The following is an 18,411-nucleotide window of genomic DNA, read 5'->3' on the forward strand; positions in this document are numbered from 1 at the left end:
CGGAGGATAAAAAGCGGGCCAAACCATTTTGAGTCTAACGCTCGCTTGCTGATTCTTCAGCGTTGTGCGTTGATCTCGCGCATTGCAAGACACGGCGTGTATTAGACCGTCATATTTGCACGATAACGGCGTCCCCTACAAGTCGCTCGAGTCGCGAATAGGAACTGAAAGGGTGAGAACTACAGGGCGTTTCTTTCGGGGGTTCGGCCTCTAACACGAGCTCGTTGCGACTTCGGTCATGCTTCGGTTGCTCGTACACGCTCGAACCTCACGAGACGCCGAAGCATCATCGAAGGTGAGAAGCTCGCGCTGGAGGCGGGACAACCGAAGGACCTCCCTGCCGTTCTTATCCTCTGAGTGACGTATAATCAATGCCCGTCACTCTAGATCTTGACACTAAAAGACAATCCTTTTGTGTCACTGCGTGTATGCATTGACTCGTGCGCTTACGTTTTAAGTTAAAATGGGGAGTTTTAAAACAGGGGGTCCCAAACGCATTGGTTCCTTCGAGAAGTTTGGGGTGTCGCAGTGCGTACGCGCAGGGGTTCTACGCATGCGCTGTGCGATTCCTCGAGCCAATCGGGGGACCCGAGGCTTTAGGGGGCCCCCTGTTCCGAAGCCTCCTATAGTAAGTATGTTCAGCCGCTGAATTTAGCGGAACGAGCCCGCGCGGCAAGGAACATCGAAAGCTTTCTATGTGACGTAACCAGAACCCGCGCTGACGCATCAGATCCGTCGGCAGACCAGGAACCTTTGTACTACGGGATTTGTTGGTACGCCCAAGCTGCACTTTCTAACTTGGCTCAGCCCACTGATATTGGCAACGTTTCTTTTTTATTTCATGCCGAGCAATTCAACAAGTAAATTCGTGGTGTGAATTTTTTTTAGTTATTTAAATTAATTGTTTACCGAAAACCTAAATTGGAAGTACGCTCGATATACGATTTCGAATTAGGAATGCACAGACTGGCTACACGTAAACGGTACAATACAGAAACGCTAGGAAGTTACGAAAATCTTGAAGGTTTTCGACAGAAATGATAAAAGTAAGAGGAAACTACTCATCAAGAAAACAGCGCCATAGAAAAAGACGAGGGAATTTTGTGCTTCTTTGTACCACATCTGCTATGCGTTAATTTTTCATTTTCGCATGAATATATTCGCGCAACGTTCTGTTGGTGGGAACCCTTTGTCCTCGGCGGCAGGCGGAATTAGAAGTCTGACACCGCAGAACGCTCACCCATATGTACTGCCGCACATCAAAATTCGCTGAATTATATATGAGAGGACCGCTTCTGTTGGTGCCTACAAATACCGGTATCGAATTTCGGATAACGTCCCGTTCCTTCAACAGTCCCAAGGCCTCGTTTGGTTTCGCCCGCATTATTTAATAAAAGGGCGACGGGACATGGCGAAGCCATATTGACGAAATCGTATGTCCAGCCCTTATAAATTTTCTATGGAAAAAAGATATTTTTTTCTTCTTCTTTTTATTTCGCGCGTGTTTCGGCTTCGCTGTTACTGTTTGTTCTTCGTTTTATGTTGCACTTAAAGCTCTCCGATGCCTGAACTGGTTTTGTGAGTTTTCTGGTTCTTTTGATTTAGTTCAGTTTTCTTTTTCTGTTCAAATAATGAAGAGGTGTTTTGTGTTTTTCGTGGTTTTGGGTTGCGATATTTCAGACTCCAGATCAAAGACTATCGAAGTTTGCAGCAACCTGAAGATCAAAGGGAGGCAGGTCACGGCTGCAGAAAGAGTGCTGGAGTGTCAAGTTTTGCATGAGCGCGAAGAGAGCATTAGCGAAGCAAGCAGCGCTTGAAACAGGCGTTTAACGTTCTCATGTAATTTTTTATTACAAAAAAAAAAATGTGATGTTAGAATTTTAAGTAAGACGATAGAAAATAACGTGACCGCAGTCAATGCCCTTTTTTTTCTTTTGCAAGGAGGTTACCTTAAATGGTTTCATTGAACTAATACCCCAAGTTATAAAGTTGTTTTATATATAGTTTATTCTTCTATCGGCACATTACCTTAACTTGAAACCCATTGTATTGGTAACAAAGTACTCCGATAAAAAAAAACTGATTTTTTTAAAATTAAATTTAGCAAAAATGCAAAATAACTTTAAACGTTTTTCTAGACGCACTTGCTTCTCATAAAAACAATCGCTTAAAGAATAATGAATGGCGTTTCTCACATTTTAACAAACCACATAAGTCGAAATTTTGACGTTAGCGCATTCGTTTTTTGTTCTTTTTTTATTCAGGTACTAAAAGGTTTTCTTTCATATCACTAAACGTGTTGATTGACATCACACTAACTTGAACACGCTTGGAAAATATTCCGTGATAATGTGTCATATTGTAGTTATTTGAAAAATGTTCATGTATCTTATGGTTTTTAGTTACATCTCGAGTTATAAAACCGTAAGCGTCAATCACAGATGTGTTAATCGTTTTGCATTCCGGGGTGCGACTTATGGGTGTAGGAACAAATGGTCCCGGAACTAATGGTCCCGGAACTAAAGGTCCCGGAACAAATGGTCCCAGAATTAATGGTCCAAGTCCAAGGTAGAACAAAATGGTCCCGTAAAAAGACTGTTTTGAAACTAAGATATACCATGCACTATGCTTTCTTCATTATGCAATCAGTGGTTTCCTGGTGTAATGAAGGATCTCATCCCTATTTTGACGCCGGTTACTTCGAAGAAAGTGGTCGGGTATTGAACTTAATTTTATTCAAATTCGCCATAATATTTTCGAACAAAAAATTTTTGAAACGAAATTATAGTACCCCAAGTTATACAGTTGAAGCGGATCCATATCAAATGAGCGAATTGACGTTTTAGCGAATATCAAGGGCGCATGTTAACTCCCCCCCCCCCCCCCCCCCCCTCGCGCTGCGCTTAGGCGCGAAACGTCCGACCACGCAATACGACGGTCGGAGGCAAGGGTTTTCAACGCTCTGCGATGCTACGAAAACCCTCGCCCCCCAAGGTCATTCCGGCAGTCCGCACGTCGGATCGGAAGGTTTCGTCGTAAATGTGTTTCGTGCTTTACGCCTCTTTGGCGGCGAGAGTCTACGGCAGCTCATTACAAAAAATGTGAAGGTAGTTGGCCCACCCGTTAACGCCCCTTCGCGGCGGCCGACTATTCGCTAAAGTGTCATTCGGTGAAACGTGGGCGTTCGCTGAAACGTCATTCGATCAAGTGGGTGCCTCCCCCCTGTTGAAGCCATGAAACTCGAATTACTTCCATCTCGTCATGACGCGTGTTGGTATCATACCATAACCAGCGGAGCTCGATGCCTTTATAGCTGCAGTAGGTTTCCATAGCGCAGAAATATTTCCCAGCTTCCCAGAAAAATATAAAAACGGACTGAGTTCGTGCAACCGTCAGCCTCGAAATTCGGAGCTTTTCTTATAAGTTGGAAACCCTAAATGTTGACCGGCGAGAGTTATTGGATTTTATCGGATTTATCCGAAAACGCAGAAGCCAGATTGGCTATATTTATCTGGGATCATTTTTTTCTAGTTTGTACTTGGAACCATTAGTTCCGGGACCATTTGTTCCGGGACCATTTGTTTCGGGACCGTTTATTCCGGGACCATTTATTCCGGGACCATTTGTTCCGTTTCTCGCGACTTATGCTATGTTCACACTACGGACGCAACGCGCCAACGGTCCATAACACACGCAAACCCAAGCGCAACAAACGGAACAAGTTCATTCAGACCACGATTGCTTGTAGTCTGAACGAAATCGTACCGCTTCTTGCGCTTACGTTTGCGCGTGTTATAAAAAATCGGCGCGTTGCATCCGTAGTGTGAACACATCATAACGTGGTGCCTGCCGCATTTATTTTTGTCTCTTCAAAACAAGGCATTTTTACGCATTCTTTGGTTTTTCATGAGCCGTGAGAATCTCTACAATATATGACGTAAAGCTTTCTTTCCTTAGCGCCGTTTTCTTTTTTTTTTTTTTTGTAACATCTTTTTAGTCGACGGCTGCGGCTTAACAAAAAAAAAATTAACCTATAAAAAAAGATTAAAGCCGTCAACATTTGTATTGCGCCCTTGCCCAGCTGCTGCAAGGCAATAACCGACCTTCCATTTGTGTTATCTCTCATTTTGATCCCTTCGCTCCATGCATCATTACAACAGCAGGACAGGTTATTGCTATTTTAGATTCGACTGGGTGCTTCTCCCCGGCATTGGCCTTTGTGGAAGCACGTGAACGCCCACTTTAGTGGCTCGGTATCTTGATAAGACCAGAAAAGGTCAGCAGTGATAGCTTAATCTGAATTGGCTTTATTTCGGTACTGCAGTTTCAAGAACTAGTTTGTGTGCGCAAGCCTTTTGCGTTCGCACTGTAAGACCTGGACACTCCTCGGTTTGCGTGCAAGCTCGTACAGTGAACGCATCTACCAGGAATGCGAGAGGCTTATTTAGCCTTCTGTAATTTATTCCAATAGTGTGGATGCGTGGCTTTCATCTGCTGTTTGAGCATAATACCTGCACCACACGGTCCCATTTTCCGTTACCTTTCGTTATGAAATTTTACGTCTGCTTACGCCACAACTCACGGGGACATCTCTGTCTTGGGTTGCCAAAGGCATGGTAGCGCCTTTTAGACGAGGACAAAAGAAAGGAAAGCAAGACAGACACCAGCGCTGACTGCAACTATTTAATTGACATGGAAACGAGGCATATATACACTCTTCGATCCTAACAATCAGCCAACCCCAGGCCTTGCCGCCGCTCGCATGAACTGCACCTCCTCATGCGAGCGGCGGCGAGGCCTGGGTTTGGCTGATTGTTAGGATCGAAGAATGTATATATGCCTCGTTTCCATGTCGATTAAATAGTTGCAGTCAGCGCTCGTGTCTGTCTTGTCTTTCATTTGTCCTCGTCTAAAAAGCGCTACCATGCCTTTGGCAACCCAAGACCAATACCAACTAGCCAGTACTAGCCAGCATTCAGCATTGACATCTGCGCTTCATTTTAAGCGTGGCTACCAGTTTAAGGCGAGAGCCTGGCACGGGACATTCGAGGCACAGATGTTTCGGTGATTTATACGTAACGTAAGAAAACGAGGCTGTCCGTACCAGTTTTTAGACAAAAAGATAAGATCAGAGTAAGTACAGGTCTGATTCACTGGGCACCACGTTTCAGCGAGGTGGTCGCGGCTCATTGGAGTGAGCCTCGCCTTATTTTGGTGGTGTGGAATGTACGTTGCGCAAGCGATTTGGAAGCTCATCGTAAGATCGTTGTCAGCGGGAGCAGACTACGACCTCCAGTGAATGCCGCTTATATAGGAGGTATTCACTGGACGCCATATTTGAGGGCGATGTTTAGAGCGCATGCTCAGAACTAGCTCACACTAATAGCCTGCTAAGACCGGCAACCTTGATGGTGCTAAATACACGGTCCAAAAGGACTGCGGAAGCTCGCCGTCAGCACGCGCTCAGCAGCAGCGCACACGGATATGGCCGCCAGTGAATACTCCCTACACGGGGTGAGCACCACGAGCAACCCGTGAGTAAAGTAACATTCATTATAGTCACTGACAAAGTGAGAAGGGCCGGGCTTGTCTTTCGAACGCCCGGCTTCCAGCACGCGCACTAAGCCTTTCGCCCTGCTTCGGATGTGCGGGCGCGTTCGAGGTGCACGAGACGGCAAAGCGTTGTCGAAAGTCGGCAGCTCGAGCTGGAGGTTCGGGCAGCTGAAGCTCCTTTCTGTCGATTTCACTAGAGTAACTGGATCGCGGGAAAGTAGCGGCAAGCTCCCCATATGGTCGCCCTTTTGGCCCTTGAAAGGAGCATTTCCTCCTTGACCTCTCTATTATTGGTGACTCAATCTAAATTCGCTGGTGACGTGTAGCTTTATGGAGACGTTTCTTGTATACCGAGATATTGCTGTCCACACACCGGCGAAACAAGCGTACATCTTCTGTCGGTGCTTGGAGGCATCGAAAAATAATTTTCCTGTATTGAAATAAACGATATAAATCTAAGAGATCCGTGGGGATGGGCATGATTGATGAGTTGAGTGCATACACAGTGCCAAAGACGCTTGCAATGGCGAGGAACGCCTACAGTACGATGATGCTCCATGGCGACCTTGGTGCGACTGAATTAAAGTGACCCTCTTCAAGCTTCGAAGATCTGAATGGACCGAGATGGGGATTTCCATGGCAACAGAGACCGATGAACCAATCACGTTGCGAGGTTTTAGTCGTCTGTATGTTAGTATTTGTTTGTGCTCGGCTAGCAGGCAGGAAAGGCAATGGCGCTACTTTCCCAGAATTCAGTGACTTTAGTTTTCATCATTTCAATGAGTATGGGTGCTACAACCTTTAAGGTGAGAAACGAACGTATTCACTGTCACCACTGGCGAAAGAACAACGCCCACAACTACGACAGCCAGTGAATCCTCCCCATTTTGGCAAGCTATGTGACACAGCAGGCGCGAGCCACCCTGCCCTCACTATAACAAAAACGGCTGTAGTCTTACACCTTTTTGACCCATATAAGACATCGAAACTTCAGTTCGACGTGCAGCGCACTGACCTTGAAAAGACGGCCCGAACTTATACAAGGGCTTGATAACGGTGCAATATAACGTAGAAACAGCTAAAGTGTATATTAAAAACTACAAAAAAAACCCCTGAAAATTTGCAGTAGGGAAAAAAACAATTACTTGTTTGTTTGTTTTTGTAGTTATTAACACGTACATAAGATATTTCAAAATGAGCCGCTCGAGAGTGTTGGTACCGTCGGTTCGATGTCAGTGCGCTGTACGTCAAACTGGAGTTTTGGGGTGTAGCATATGCGACAAGGGGTGTCTATACCGTTTCATTTTTTTTGTTTTTTGTTTTTTTTTTGCTGAGAGCGCTCGTCGCTTTAAATTCTTCTGAGTTCATAAAAGCGAAGTTATCGGCGCTCGTGTGACCTACACCTTAACAATTTTAGTATATATGAAAGCTGCGTACGCGCGCTCTTATCTTCTTTGGAAATGTCAAACCCGTTTTGCGAAAGCTCCTTCGTAAGCCTCGGTTTCGTGTTTGACCTTTTTCAGCAATGAAATGGTTTGCATACAGAACGTAGTTTTAAGAGGAGAGCCGGCACACCCCGAACCTCGCCTTTCTTCGGTTGGCTAAAAGGACAAATTCTGCGTCACTGACCTTGTTCTAGAGCACTTGTTTTATCCCATACACGACGCCAATCAACAGGAGAAGGGAGATCCCTAATACTTGTTTATATAAACTTCGGCAGTTCACCAGCCAAAAAACTCAAACGCTTAAGATTTGCCAAAAATCGCCAAGTATTATGACGAAGGGTTTGCATTTCGCAAACTTTGTGAAAAGATTAAAAAGGATCTCCTCTGAAAAATGTAAAACAGCCGCTGTTGCAGACGTTCGGACGTACCGCGCGTGCAATCACTATCGTATCGTGCTCCTTTGTATTTTGGTCATTTTACAAAAAACCTATTTTGCAAAAAAAAAAAAAAAAAATGTTGATTTAGTAGCTTTCCACCGGAGATACGAAGCACGGTTGTCCCGGTCACTTGCGTCTGAATCTCGGCGCAACGTAAGAAACAGTAGCGGTCGTTTGATCGGTTTGACTACGTTATGCAGTGATATGACCGCGGGTCACCGGGATATCCGTGCTTCGTATTCCACGTGCCCAGCTACCTTTTGAATTGGCTTCCACGCTTCATAAGAAGCACGGATATTCAGGAGACTCGCAGTCGTAACTCGACGTCATGACGCTGTCAAAAGTAGTGAAGCGTTATCATGTGAATGGGTCTTTAGACAGAACGAAGTAATCGTCTTTACACGTTACGTAGACGGAACTGGAACACGTCCGTTACAAAAACAAGAACGATGTTTATGTACAACACCGGCTCCCAACAACATCCTTCGTCGCTCCGGCGAGCTCTTTACTGATGAGCACGACCTAACAAACACTTTTTCCGAATTGGTCACGTCAACCAAAAAAGGTCCACATGCGGGTTTTTAGCCCATCATGCCGTCGGGACGTGACTAAAATTGCAATGGCAAAGCTTCTCAGCAGCCAAATTGAGTATCATCCTTGACCCCACGTCCGCATGCCTTCGACAAAACCGAGAAAGCGCAACATTATGTGTTCGACGAGAACTGAAAATATAAGGTATACAAATAACTAAAGTAACTCTAAGATCGCGATATCTCCAGACAAAATTGAAGGAAACTTTTCCAGGTATTACAGGCAAAAGCAACTCCTAGCCAAACTCTGCTCGAAAAACAAAAAAGAAAAAACAACTATGTTCGTCAGCGATTGACTTGTTCTTGAGTACCTTTTCAATAAAACGAAAGAATTGTGGAGGAAGAAGCCATACGTAGCCCTAAATTTATTCTGGGCTGAAGAAGGATTTCATACACTGATCCGAAAACAATGAAAGCCCGATCGAAGCGGCTCGGCGGCTTTCGAAATGTAGCATGATGGTTTCGGTGCCGTCTGCTGCCACTCTGCAGCCGCAATCGCTATTCACAAGCACATCAGCCAGAAAAATAAATATATATATGTATGTTAATTCCAAAACGTATTTTGTATCTCTCTCAAAAATAAAACGAACCCGAATATCCTTGTTTGTCTCATATTTTTCTACGAGTAGACTTTACTAAGGCGACCTAAAAGCAAAGGAGAATTTCGTAGCTTTATTTAAAAACGAGGGATGTTTTCTTTCTTTATTTCTTTTTCTATCCTCAGAAGAACCGGGTAGAGAAAAAACAAAACAAAAATTGAAGACCTTTACGATTCGCTGCAATGCCGAATTGGAGGTCAGCTCTTGAGGAAAATGAGGAGGGTAGGATACGGAGCAAAGCGTATACCCCTCCTCTCCCCCCGTACCCTCCCATCGTCCTCTCCTGCTCCCCTCCCATTTTGGCTAAATATTTTCCCTAAATTTCTTGCTGAACTTAGCGAAAATTTCCCCGCTATATTAAGCGGGGAAATTTCCCGCTAAATTTAGCAGGGAAATTTTCCCGCTAAATTCACATGTGACGTTACATGTGACGTCACGTGAGACGTGACGTGAAAATTCACGTGTGACGTCATCATAACAAAACGTGCCGCTAAATTTAGCAGTAAAATTTCCCGCTAAATTTAGGGGGAAACTTTACCCTCGTGACGTCACATGTGACGTCATTATGGGCAATGTCCCATAATGCAACGCTCGGTTACGCCGACGGCGACGCCGATGCCGCTCAAGCAGGAAACGGGAGCCTAAGAGCTGCGTTGTAAAAAACAAGAGCAATGTAAAAATGCATTCATATACACACAACAGGGAAATACACACTCCGTAGCTGCTTCCCCACGTAATGACCGTTTAGATTTAGGCCCTTATCACGAAGTGGCGCAACTTTAGGATGCCTTCCTGAACGAGGGTACTGCGAGGGCTCTCACTCGTTTCCATCACGCGTTCAAGACCCCCAGTCATCATAGACCCCCATCGTCATGGCTGTCTGTTCGTCCTACCGGAAACTTCATGCAGTTTTCTCCATACAGATTACCCACCTGTGGCGACTGACGGTTTTTTTGAATACGTGCTGGAATACGTGGTGGTATAAATAAACCAGTAAACAAAGTACAATCCATCGTTTTTCGCAACTGTGCCATTAGGGGCTCATTTATAATATTCAAACTTTATGTATATAAGTTCCTAAAAAGAAAGTAAACATAAAAACTTTATTTTTCTGCCGAGGGAGGAAAACGACAAAAACCGTCGAGTTAACGCTGGTACAGCTCGGCACAACAAAAAACATGACAAAAACGTAACATCTACTCTAAGATGGAAATCCTAAAACAGCTCCAGCAAGTCCTAGTGTGTGTGCTGCCATCTGTGAACAAACAGCATTAACCAGACGATTTTCGTCGTTTTTTTTTCTTCGTTTTTCTGTTCATATTCTTGGGGAAAAAAACGAACTTTTTCTCAAGCACCATATTTTGTTTTCCTTATACCAGCACTCACTCAAGTTGAGTACGATGAATGCATAGTCTAAGGACATCTTTGTAAAAGTTTCAATGCACAGTGTTCATTGCTTTATTTATACATTTTTTTTTTAACGACCCAACAGCGCTTGAGAACATTCTGTTGTATCCTAGCGCTAGGATACAACATTCTGTTGTATCCTAGCGTGACAGGCCGAAAACGGCTTGTGCCGCCTTCAGCGCGAACTTCCTGCTTTCGACAACGCTTCGGTGCCTCGTGAGCGTCGAGCGTGCACGAGCAGGCAAAGCACGGCGGAAGGCAACGAGCGCGTGCTGGAGGCCGGCTGTTCGAAAGAGATGCTCTGCCACCTTATCAGTGAATAGAGGCGACGTGCGCGACGAAAAGCGTCGCTGTGATCGGCCTTCCACGATTGGCTAAACGCTCACTAGGTCGTCTTGAGCAGAGAGCAGCTCGACGCCTTGTCCCGCGTTCTAACGTGAAACGCTCTTTGGCTAGGTGTTCGGCATTTCGTGAAGCCCAAAACTGAAGCCTGGATAAAAGCGTGGAGGCGAGGCTCAACACTGATTGCTTGACGGGTGGGAGAGGAGGAGTGAGGTGCTAGGCGCTGATTGGTTAACGGGGAGGTCAGGTGACCAGGGGTGGAATGAGAAGGAGAGGTAGGCGAGGAGGCGAGGTGGGAGAGGAGGATTGGGTTAGAAGGTTTTGGAAGATCGCCAGATTTTATGATATCAAGTGTACACATGCACCTCGTTAAGTTATCTGATGAAGAGCGCCGTGAACGTAAGCGTCTGGCTGAAGGGGCTAGGCGTGCTGCTGAACAAACTTCTAAGACTGAAGACCAGAGGCTAACAGAATCGAAAAATGTTTGTGATGCTAGAAGGCTTCACGTATGCAACAGAATTCACTAGCTATTTGCCATACATTTTCACGTACCATCCAAGTTGTCACTCGCTAGTACTAATCTCGGTCGTGAAGTCAGGGATTGGGGCCATAAGAGTGCGCCACCAAAACATCTTGCCGATGGACCAGGTTGATTTGGCCCGGCCCACTGAATTGAATAAGATATGTGGCTTCTTTACTTTGCCGCGAAGTTTGAAGTGATCGTTTTCCCTACAGATACTCGCATGACAACGCTACGCAAACTGCTCTGTAAAAAAGAAAAAAAAATCAGTTCACGGATATTTAGCCCGAAACCCCAATCAAAGCGTTATTTTTTAAGTATTTATTGCAGGTTGGGAAATCTTTGCGATAGCACCTCTTATACCGTAAAAAAAAAGCGTTTTATGTAGGAAATGCTAAAGGGCCGGTAAATCTCCCTGCAATCGTTTATGTAACGACGACATTTATTGGGTTTTCGGCATGGTCACATGGTCGCTTACGCCAGTTGATGGGACTGAGACGATAACCGCGGTGGTGACATGCTGCGGTAGTGATGTTATATGCCAGGGGTGGCCAAGCTGCGGCTCCCGAGCCGCATGCGGCTCTTCGCGTGTTAAAATGCGGCTCGCAACTCCCTCCTCTACGCCCCCCCCCCCCCCTCCCCCCACACACACATACTTTCCCGCCTTTCTCTCGGTCACACGAGCACTTACCCAAAAAGAGAAATGCAACGCGTTCAAAATCGAAAGACAGGTTGCGGCTTGGTATTCTTGTGCTACTGCTACCTTGCGTACAGTTGCACTGCTTTTGACTTGAACAGATTGAAAGCTGTTCCAGTTGCGTTTATTGCTCTAAGCAAAAATTTGCCTTCCCCCCCCCTCCCCCCCCCCCCCCCCCCCCCCCCCCCGCCGCGGCTCATGGAAGTTTCGCGGTTTTCTCTGCGGCTGTTAGGCTGGGTCAGCCTGGCCACCCCTGTTAATATATGCGAATACTTTCGATCGTAGCGTCCCTTCGTCTCACTTTTCGCGCCTTGCTTTCGTCTATTGCTTTTTTCGTCTTACGTTTTCACTAGGACACCCACACCATACACGCATTCTAAGTTGAAAAAGTAACCTTGTATTGTCTTTAAAAGAATATACGCTCGAGTGATAATAAAAATTCCTGGAGAAAGGGAACAAAGAGGACAAATGATTAACACAAATTTTTAAACACAACTAGGTGAGTGGTGCGCGACCAAAATAATCCGCCTGGTTTTGGTATCGAACCAGAGACCTGGCGGCTTTTATATTTTATTGTCTTTTTTGTCTAGCTCGCTTGCACCTATGCATCAATTGCATTATAAGTAGGGTTCGGAGTTTTCGGTTTAAACCGATAATAACCAATAAAGGTAGGCCAAATTTATTTTCGAAAATTCGGTTTTAACCGAAAAAGGTCAGATTTAAGTTTCGGCATTCTTTATTTAAACCAATAAAAGCCGATAAAAGTACGTCGAATACATTCTCTAATATTCATTGTTAACCGGAAAGGTCCCTTTGACCTTCCAGACGTACCGCAGAGCCGTAACGAAAAAGTGGAACGACAGTGTCCATCGAAACGCGTCCGAATGTATGGGATACATGGAGGCCATCACGACGTTTTGGATTAATGAGCGCATCATCGATTGGAACGCGAAGTACAGAAATGCCCCATGACTTCGCCATGTACGAGTATGTTTTGAAACTCGTTATAAGGAAGGCTGATTTGATGCAAGCTCTGCATGTCGTGTTGTGCTTCAAAACGTCGCACCATGTCTCTGGTGGCGGTTACAATTGGTTGATTGTCCGATTTTGGCTCAAGCAGCGCTTCATCTTTTCAGCCTGCCAGTGTCCAGTGTTAGCGTTGAGTGGGCATTCTCGAAGCTCAGGGTCATATGAACAGAAAAGAAAGAGTGCGGATCAACCAGGAGAACCTGGAAAAGTGCACGTCTGTTTACTATAATAAGATCACCTCATCCTCATGTACAGAAGGTGAAGTTCTATGTTTTTTCGGCATAGGCTTCGTATCAGACTTGTTAGTACTTCTGATTTTTTCTTTCTTGTTTTTTTTTTTTTTTTTTTTTTTTTTTTTTCATTGCACACATTTGCCAAATAAAGAGTCCTTTTATTTTTCGATGTATCTGTACCGTTATTCTTTGAGTGATCACAAATATCAGAGCTAGAAGTATCATCTGATCCGACGTCCGTTGGTGCTTATTTTATATTCACCGAAAAAAGCCGATGAACTTTTGTGGGGATAAATATGCGCCAAAAAAAACACGAAAAGTTAATTTTTAAAATAAAAACAGAAAAAAGTACGCCGACTTTTGAAAAAATAGAAACCGAAAACGGCGGAACCTCAATCATAATCGATACACTCGAGATAGGCGTTCAATCTGGAAGATTTATGTAGCCTCCAAAGGGATAAGCGTTAGCCCGGCGTCTGCTTAGAGCTTCCACTCATATGCGGCATGTACTTTTTCCTTCGATTATTCCGAATGCATTAATAATGGATAATTTAAGCAAGTATTATTCTTGGTAATGTGACCCATCGCAAAGTGTTTAAATTAATGTAATATGCATTTGTCTGCGTTAATCTTGTTTTTTAAATACTCAAGGTTGATGGCGTACCTTAGTTTTAAAACAATCAAACATCTTCCTTTGCAGTTTGCCAGAGAAGTACGGTGGGTGTCGTGCTTCGACACTCTGGTGCAAGCCAACAGGCGAAATAAACGGGTATGCGTTTTGTGCTCTTGTAGAGAGTGGGTGGCGTTTTTGTACAAAAAAATTCAAAATCAAATAAACCCAATTTACGAGTGTTTTCACGACGTGAACTTTGTGTAACTTCAAATATGTCAGCCTCTGCGGTCACTGTGAAAAGAAAATATTGGGATCACTGCAATAAAACTGCGTATTCAACAGATGCTTTAAATATGTATTACTCAGTGGTGAATAAAATTATGACAAGAGATTGATCTTACTATGCTTAAGGTTGCGCAATGGCAGTCTATTTTTTTATATTCATTCATATAATTTTTTTTTGTTGGCGTTATCGACAGGTACGTGTGAACAATGGACATTGCATGCTAAAAGGGGACCCTACATTCCCTGGAGTTAAAAGAAGTACGACATGTATATGCAGCACTATTTTAATGTAGCAGAAGTGCAGGAAAATAAAACGTGCAGACAAACTCGAGACGCACAAAGCACCAAGGCGTGTAACAAAACAACCCGAAGAATAAAACTCAACTAAGATACGCAACAGAGGTAGTATTCAGTTCTCCGAAGCTTCCATCATAACAAACGCAGTTAAACTTTACTTATTAAAAATAAGAAAAACAAAACAATTCACCTCCTATGCAGTTTGTCATCATCGCAGCGAGCTACAATTCGGAAATAATTGCTGATACCATATGAAGCCCCATAAAAACAGCCTTCGGTTAGCTGTATTGTCTCGCCTAATTGTTTGCCGATACATCGCGCACACACGGAAGAACAAGTGAAAGCAGACTTGACAAATACACCGATACTGGCACACACCTATGCGTGTGCCTGTACCTTTACTGCGTCGCAGCAGTGTTCGGTACTTTCCGACAAAATTACTGTACTTGTTTATGTTGTTGTTTTTGTTTTTTGTGTGTCAAGTGACAAAGAAGTTGGCACTAACTTGACGAGGCGATAACGTGCCACCATCTAAGCTTTCGTTTGGAACGTGCTGTTGTTTTTGCAGATACTGTCCAAGAGCATTGACCGCATTACCGACGGCGGCACCGCAAGTTTGTCGCACGCACTGGACTTCGCTTTCCAAAACATGGCAGACGTATGTTTTCCCCTTGTTTATAAAATATTGCAGTCATTAGAACAATGATTAAGTTAAACATACTTTTATTGAGCAGTGAAAGGGACTGACGAGTACATTGCGCGGTACTGTTAGTCCAAACATGCAATCGACATTTTTTTTTTAACGAGTTAGCATTAGAGCGCTCGTTATGACGAAATCCCGGCGGTGTCTTTCGTATTCCAGCTACAGGGACAGAAGAAGAAGGTAAGGGAGAGAGCGACGCGTACGACGCTTCCATTGGTCCGAAGCGCTGACTTCAGCACGCGTCAACCTCAACCCCTCCCTCTCTCTCTCTCTCCCCCTGGAGCTGACAAACTGAAAGGCACCGCCGAGCTTTCGTCAAAACGAGCCTTTCGGTTTTTGTCAAAGTCACGCGCACAGCTGGCGCTTAGCCAGAGAGGAGGAGGCGCCGCGCAACACTCCCTATTTAACAAAGCCCTAGTGCTGATTGAGATCGCGTCATCAGAGAAGGCCAACGCTAGACATAGAATGGAAACGAATGCCGTGCAGCGCTCGGCTTCGAGTCAAGTTTGAACTTTTGAGCCGAACGTTCACGTGACCGTAGTGTCCAATATGGGACCAGCGTTGGCCCTCTCTGATGACGTTATCTCATTGAGCACTACGGCTTTGTTATCAGGTGCTGCGCCGTGGCGCAGTGGAATGCGGACGCAGTGGCGTCATTAGGGTTAGCGGCACCCAGGGCGGTAGCTCGCCGTGACCCCGCTCCTCCCTCCCCCGCTCTGTACCGCGCCGCGACCCCCCCCCCCCCCCCCTTTTCACTGCCCAGCTGGACACCCCCTGAGCACTGCACCCAAGGCGGTCTGCCTCCCCCCCCCTTCCCCCGCTTCGCCCTTGTGACGCCACTGTGCACGCGTGCACAGTTGCCGCTCTTCCGTCGCCGGTTCTTCCTCGCTCTGAGTTTCCGTCGTAGCGGTGCGTAGGCTGAGATATGTGTGTAGTTGAAACGACGGACGTGGTTCCCTCCACGAGTGATATGAATGCGGCTCCTTCCACGAGTGGTATGGATGTGGTTCTTTCCACGAGTAATATGGATGACCGTATCCAAAGGCGCCGACGTACACTGACAGTCAGAGACTACAAAAAATCGGTGAAAGAATTGCAGGAAAATCCATTGGTGGATTCTGAGCATGACACTTGGGAAACGCCACACACGTCCCCCTTTGGGAAACTCTAACATTGACCCCTTAACGAGGCCGAAAGCAGGCAGCAGAAAAATAAAGGAAGCAAACGAGAAATCCAAAAGAAAGAAGAGAAGGGGTCAGCGTTAGCGTTTCCCAAAGGGTACGTGTGCAGCGTTTCCAAGGGTCATGCTAACGCATTCCTTTAGAATTGACCAATAGATCTCCCTGTACTTTTTGTGTGTTCCTATTAGAATCGAAGGACTGTCATCAAGCTACTGATGTGGTGAACAGTACTCAATAGGGGCAATAACCTAGGAAGTAAAATATCATGCCTGAAAATAATTTTTCGTAGTAAAATTTAAAAGAGAAAACGCTCCTATGCTGTATTCGCGCTAATAGTGTTGACCTGTGTAGATTCTTTGTTACTTTGAAGCTTGGAATTTTTTAACTTTGAATGTGTAGTAGACATTTATTATTGTCATCAAGCAGACCAATACGAACAATAAGTAATGCAAGATCATGTTATGATAATATGACGTCATATTACGTTCTTTTTTCTTCTAAACATGTTACGGCACCATGGTTTGTAGTATAGCATGATAAAATGTTATAATGATCTAGAGGTCATGTTAGATAACATGATCTCGTATTACCGTTTATTTAAACGTATTACGGGGCCATGATAGCTCGGCATCGTAACATCTATCCCACACAAAGCTCGAAACATTTGCCGATATAACTTGCCAAATAGTCACGCGATATGACGTGCAAACACTACATGCAGCTTTTTGATGGATCCATCTTTACTGTAGTGTGTTGCTATACCGATAGGCAGAACGATCTTTAAATTATGTCATTGCCTTCTGCACATAAAATCATAAGTACGGCCACCTATTGGCACCACATATGCGTTTGCTTTGATTCCAGTTTCAAGAAAATAGGACGACGTATGCCGGCGCGGAATGCATCCAGATTATCATGATCTTCACGGACGGAGGCACGGAAGACCCAACCCCATTGGTCAAGAAACTCAACACCGGACTTAAGGTTTCCCCGACCTGCTTCAAGCTCTCTCACACTCAGTCCGTTTAGCCTCTGTACTGTGCCTGGAACGCGCCTTCGACTGGATCAGTTGACCGCGTCCCAAAAAGTGGTTTTCCATCGGTTTCCGCCTGATGACGTAATAAAAGTGTCATGCTATTACCGGCCGCGAACATGGCGTGTCACAGCAGTGGTGTTAAATGTAGCAGACGCCTGTTCTCCTACAGTTTGCTCTCTAGCTTTACAGTCCACGGAAGCTTCAGCAGTTAGGAGTTGGGACCCCTCAACGACAGCGACATCGCGTTCGTTCGTACTTTTTACCGGGTCTTCTACCACCAACCGTCAGGATCGCGAACTTCGTCAACGTGACGTGCCGGCTTCTGTGACGTCCCTTTTTCGCCGTTTCGGGGACGCTTTTTATGTAGGGGCAAGACACGACGCTAAGCGAACCAGTCGGGGACACGTTCCAGACACCTTAGTCTCCGAAGAGGGCGACAAGAAGGAATTACGTCATCGTAACCGACCCTTGTCAAAATCTGATCAAGCAACAATGGTGATCGCCATTTCTTGGACACGAGGTGTGTGCGATTGGATCCGGGCCTTCGCCGAACTCTTAGGGCAGCACTCGTTTTTCACACGAGCCGAGCAGGGCTCGCGCCGAACGATGACACAGACCTCGTGTTCAATAGATTCTCGGAGTACGTGATCAAACAACGACGGGCTCAGGTAATTGGTGCTGCAGCTTCTAGATGGCGCGCACTTTTGAAAGGTCTCTATTATAAATATCTCCTGACTCTTTATGGCACACAGCTTCGTTTTGGCATTTGGTTAGCATCATAACGAGCGAGAAAGACAATATTTCTTAGCTATTCTTTTGCGCTCACAAACGAAAAGCTGTTGCTCAGCCCGGATAGGTATGAAACTGGTTCTGTTGAGATGAAACTGAGGCCCTCTCGCTTCTATTTCAGATTCGTATCTTCACTTACGTTGTTGGACCGCACCCGATACCGTACGCTACCCTCAAGGCTCTCGCTTGCAACAACAGAGGTATCCCATTCGAACATGCATTAAGCGTTTGTCTTTACAGTGGTGTCTTGCTTTTTCTAGGATACTTTACGGCTATTACATCGTTTGGAGCCAGTAGGTACAAGGTGCAGGTGAGTACAAGTCAAGTGAACGTACCTCCGCCACAAATGAAATGATTCCATGTTATGCATTGAAAAGAGCCATCTGACGGGTTCCAATGTCGTGCGCATTTGTATGGCTCTTACAATTAATAGTAATTATATAAAAAGCCGTGTATTTTTCTGTATTACTATATGTATTAGAAGTTATGATTGAATTCCAATGTGACGTTATTATATCTTTTTTCGCGGTAGTTTTTAAGCAACTTACTTGGCTCCCTTGTTTACCTTCTTAATGCTTTACCAGCTTTACCTTCCTAACGCATAACCCGCCAACAAGAAAAGCGAGTTAATTCTTAAAAACGTAGCGACTGATTT

General features: G+C 45.0%; 1 protein-coding gene across 1 annotated transcript in view; it reads left to right on the forward strand.

Moving 5' to 3' along the window:
- Nucleotides 1-18,411, forward strand: part of LOC115310117 (voltage-dependent calcium channel subunit alpha-2/delta-1) — a 405,214-nt gene that overhangs the window by 346,441 nt on the left and 40,362 nt on the right. The window contains exons 10-14 of the mRNA XM_042291392.1: nt 13,553-13,621; nt 14,616-14,705; nt 16,796-16,915; nt 17,878-17,956; nt 18,017-18,066. Of these exons, the coding sequence (XP_042147326.1) occupies nt 13,553-13,621; nt 14,616-14,705; nt 16,796-16,915; nt 17,878-17,956; nt 18,017-18,066 (408 nt within the window). The remainder of the gene's footprint in view (nt 1-13,552; nt 13,622-14,615; nt 14,706-16,795; nt 16,916-17,877; nt 17,957-18,016; nt 18,067-18,411) is intronic.

Source organism: Ixodes scapularis, unplaced genomic scaffold, assembly GCF_016920785.2.
Source record: "Ixodes scapularis isolate PalLabHiFi unplaced genomic scaffold, ASM1692078v2 PGA_scaffold2__306_contigs__length_199485367, whole genome shotgun sequence".
NCBI lineage: Eukaryota > Metazoa > Arthropoda > Arachnida > Ixodida > Ixodidae > Ixodes > Ixodes scapularis.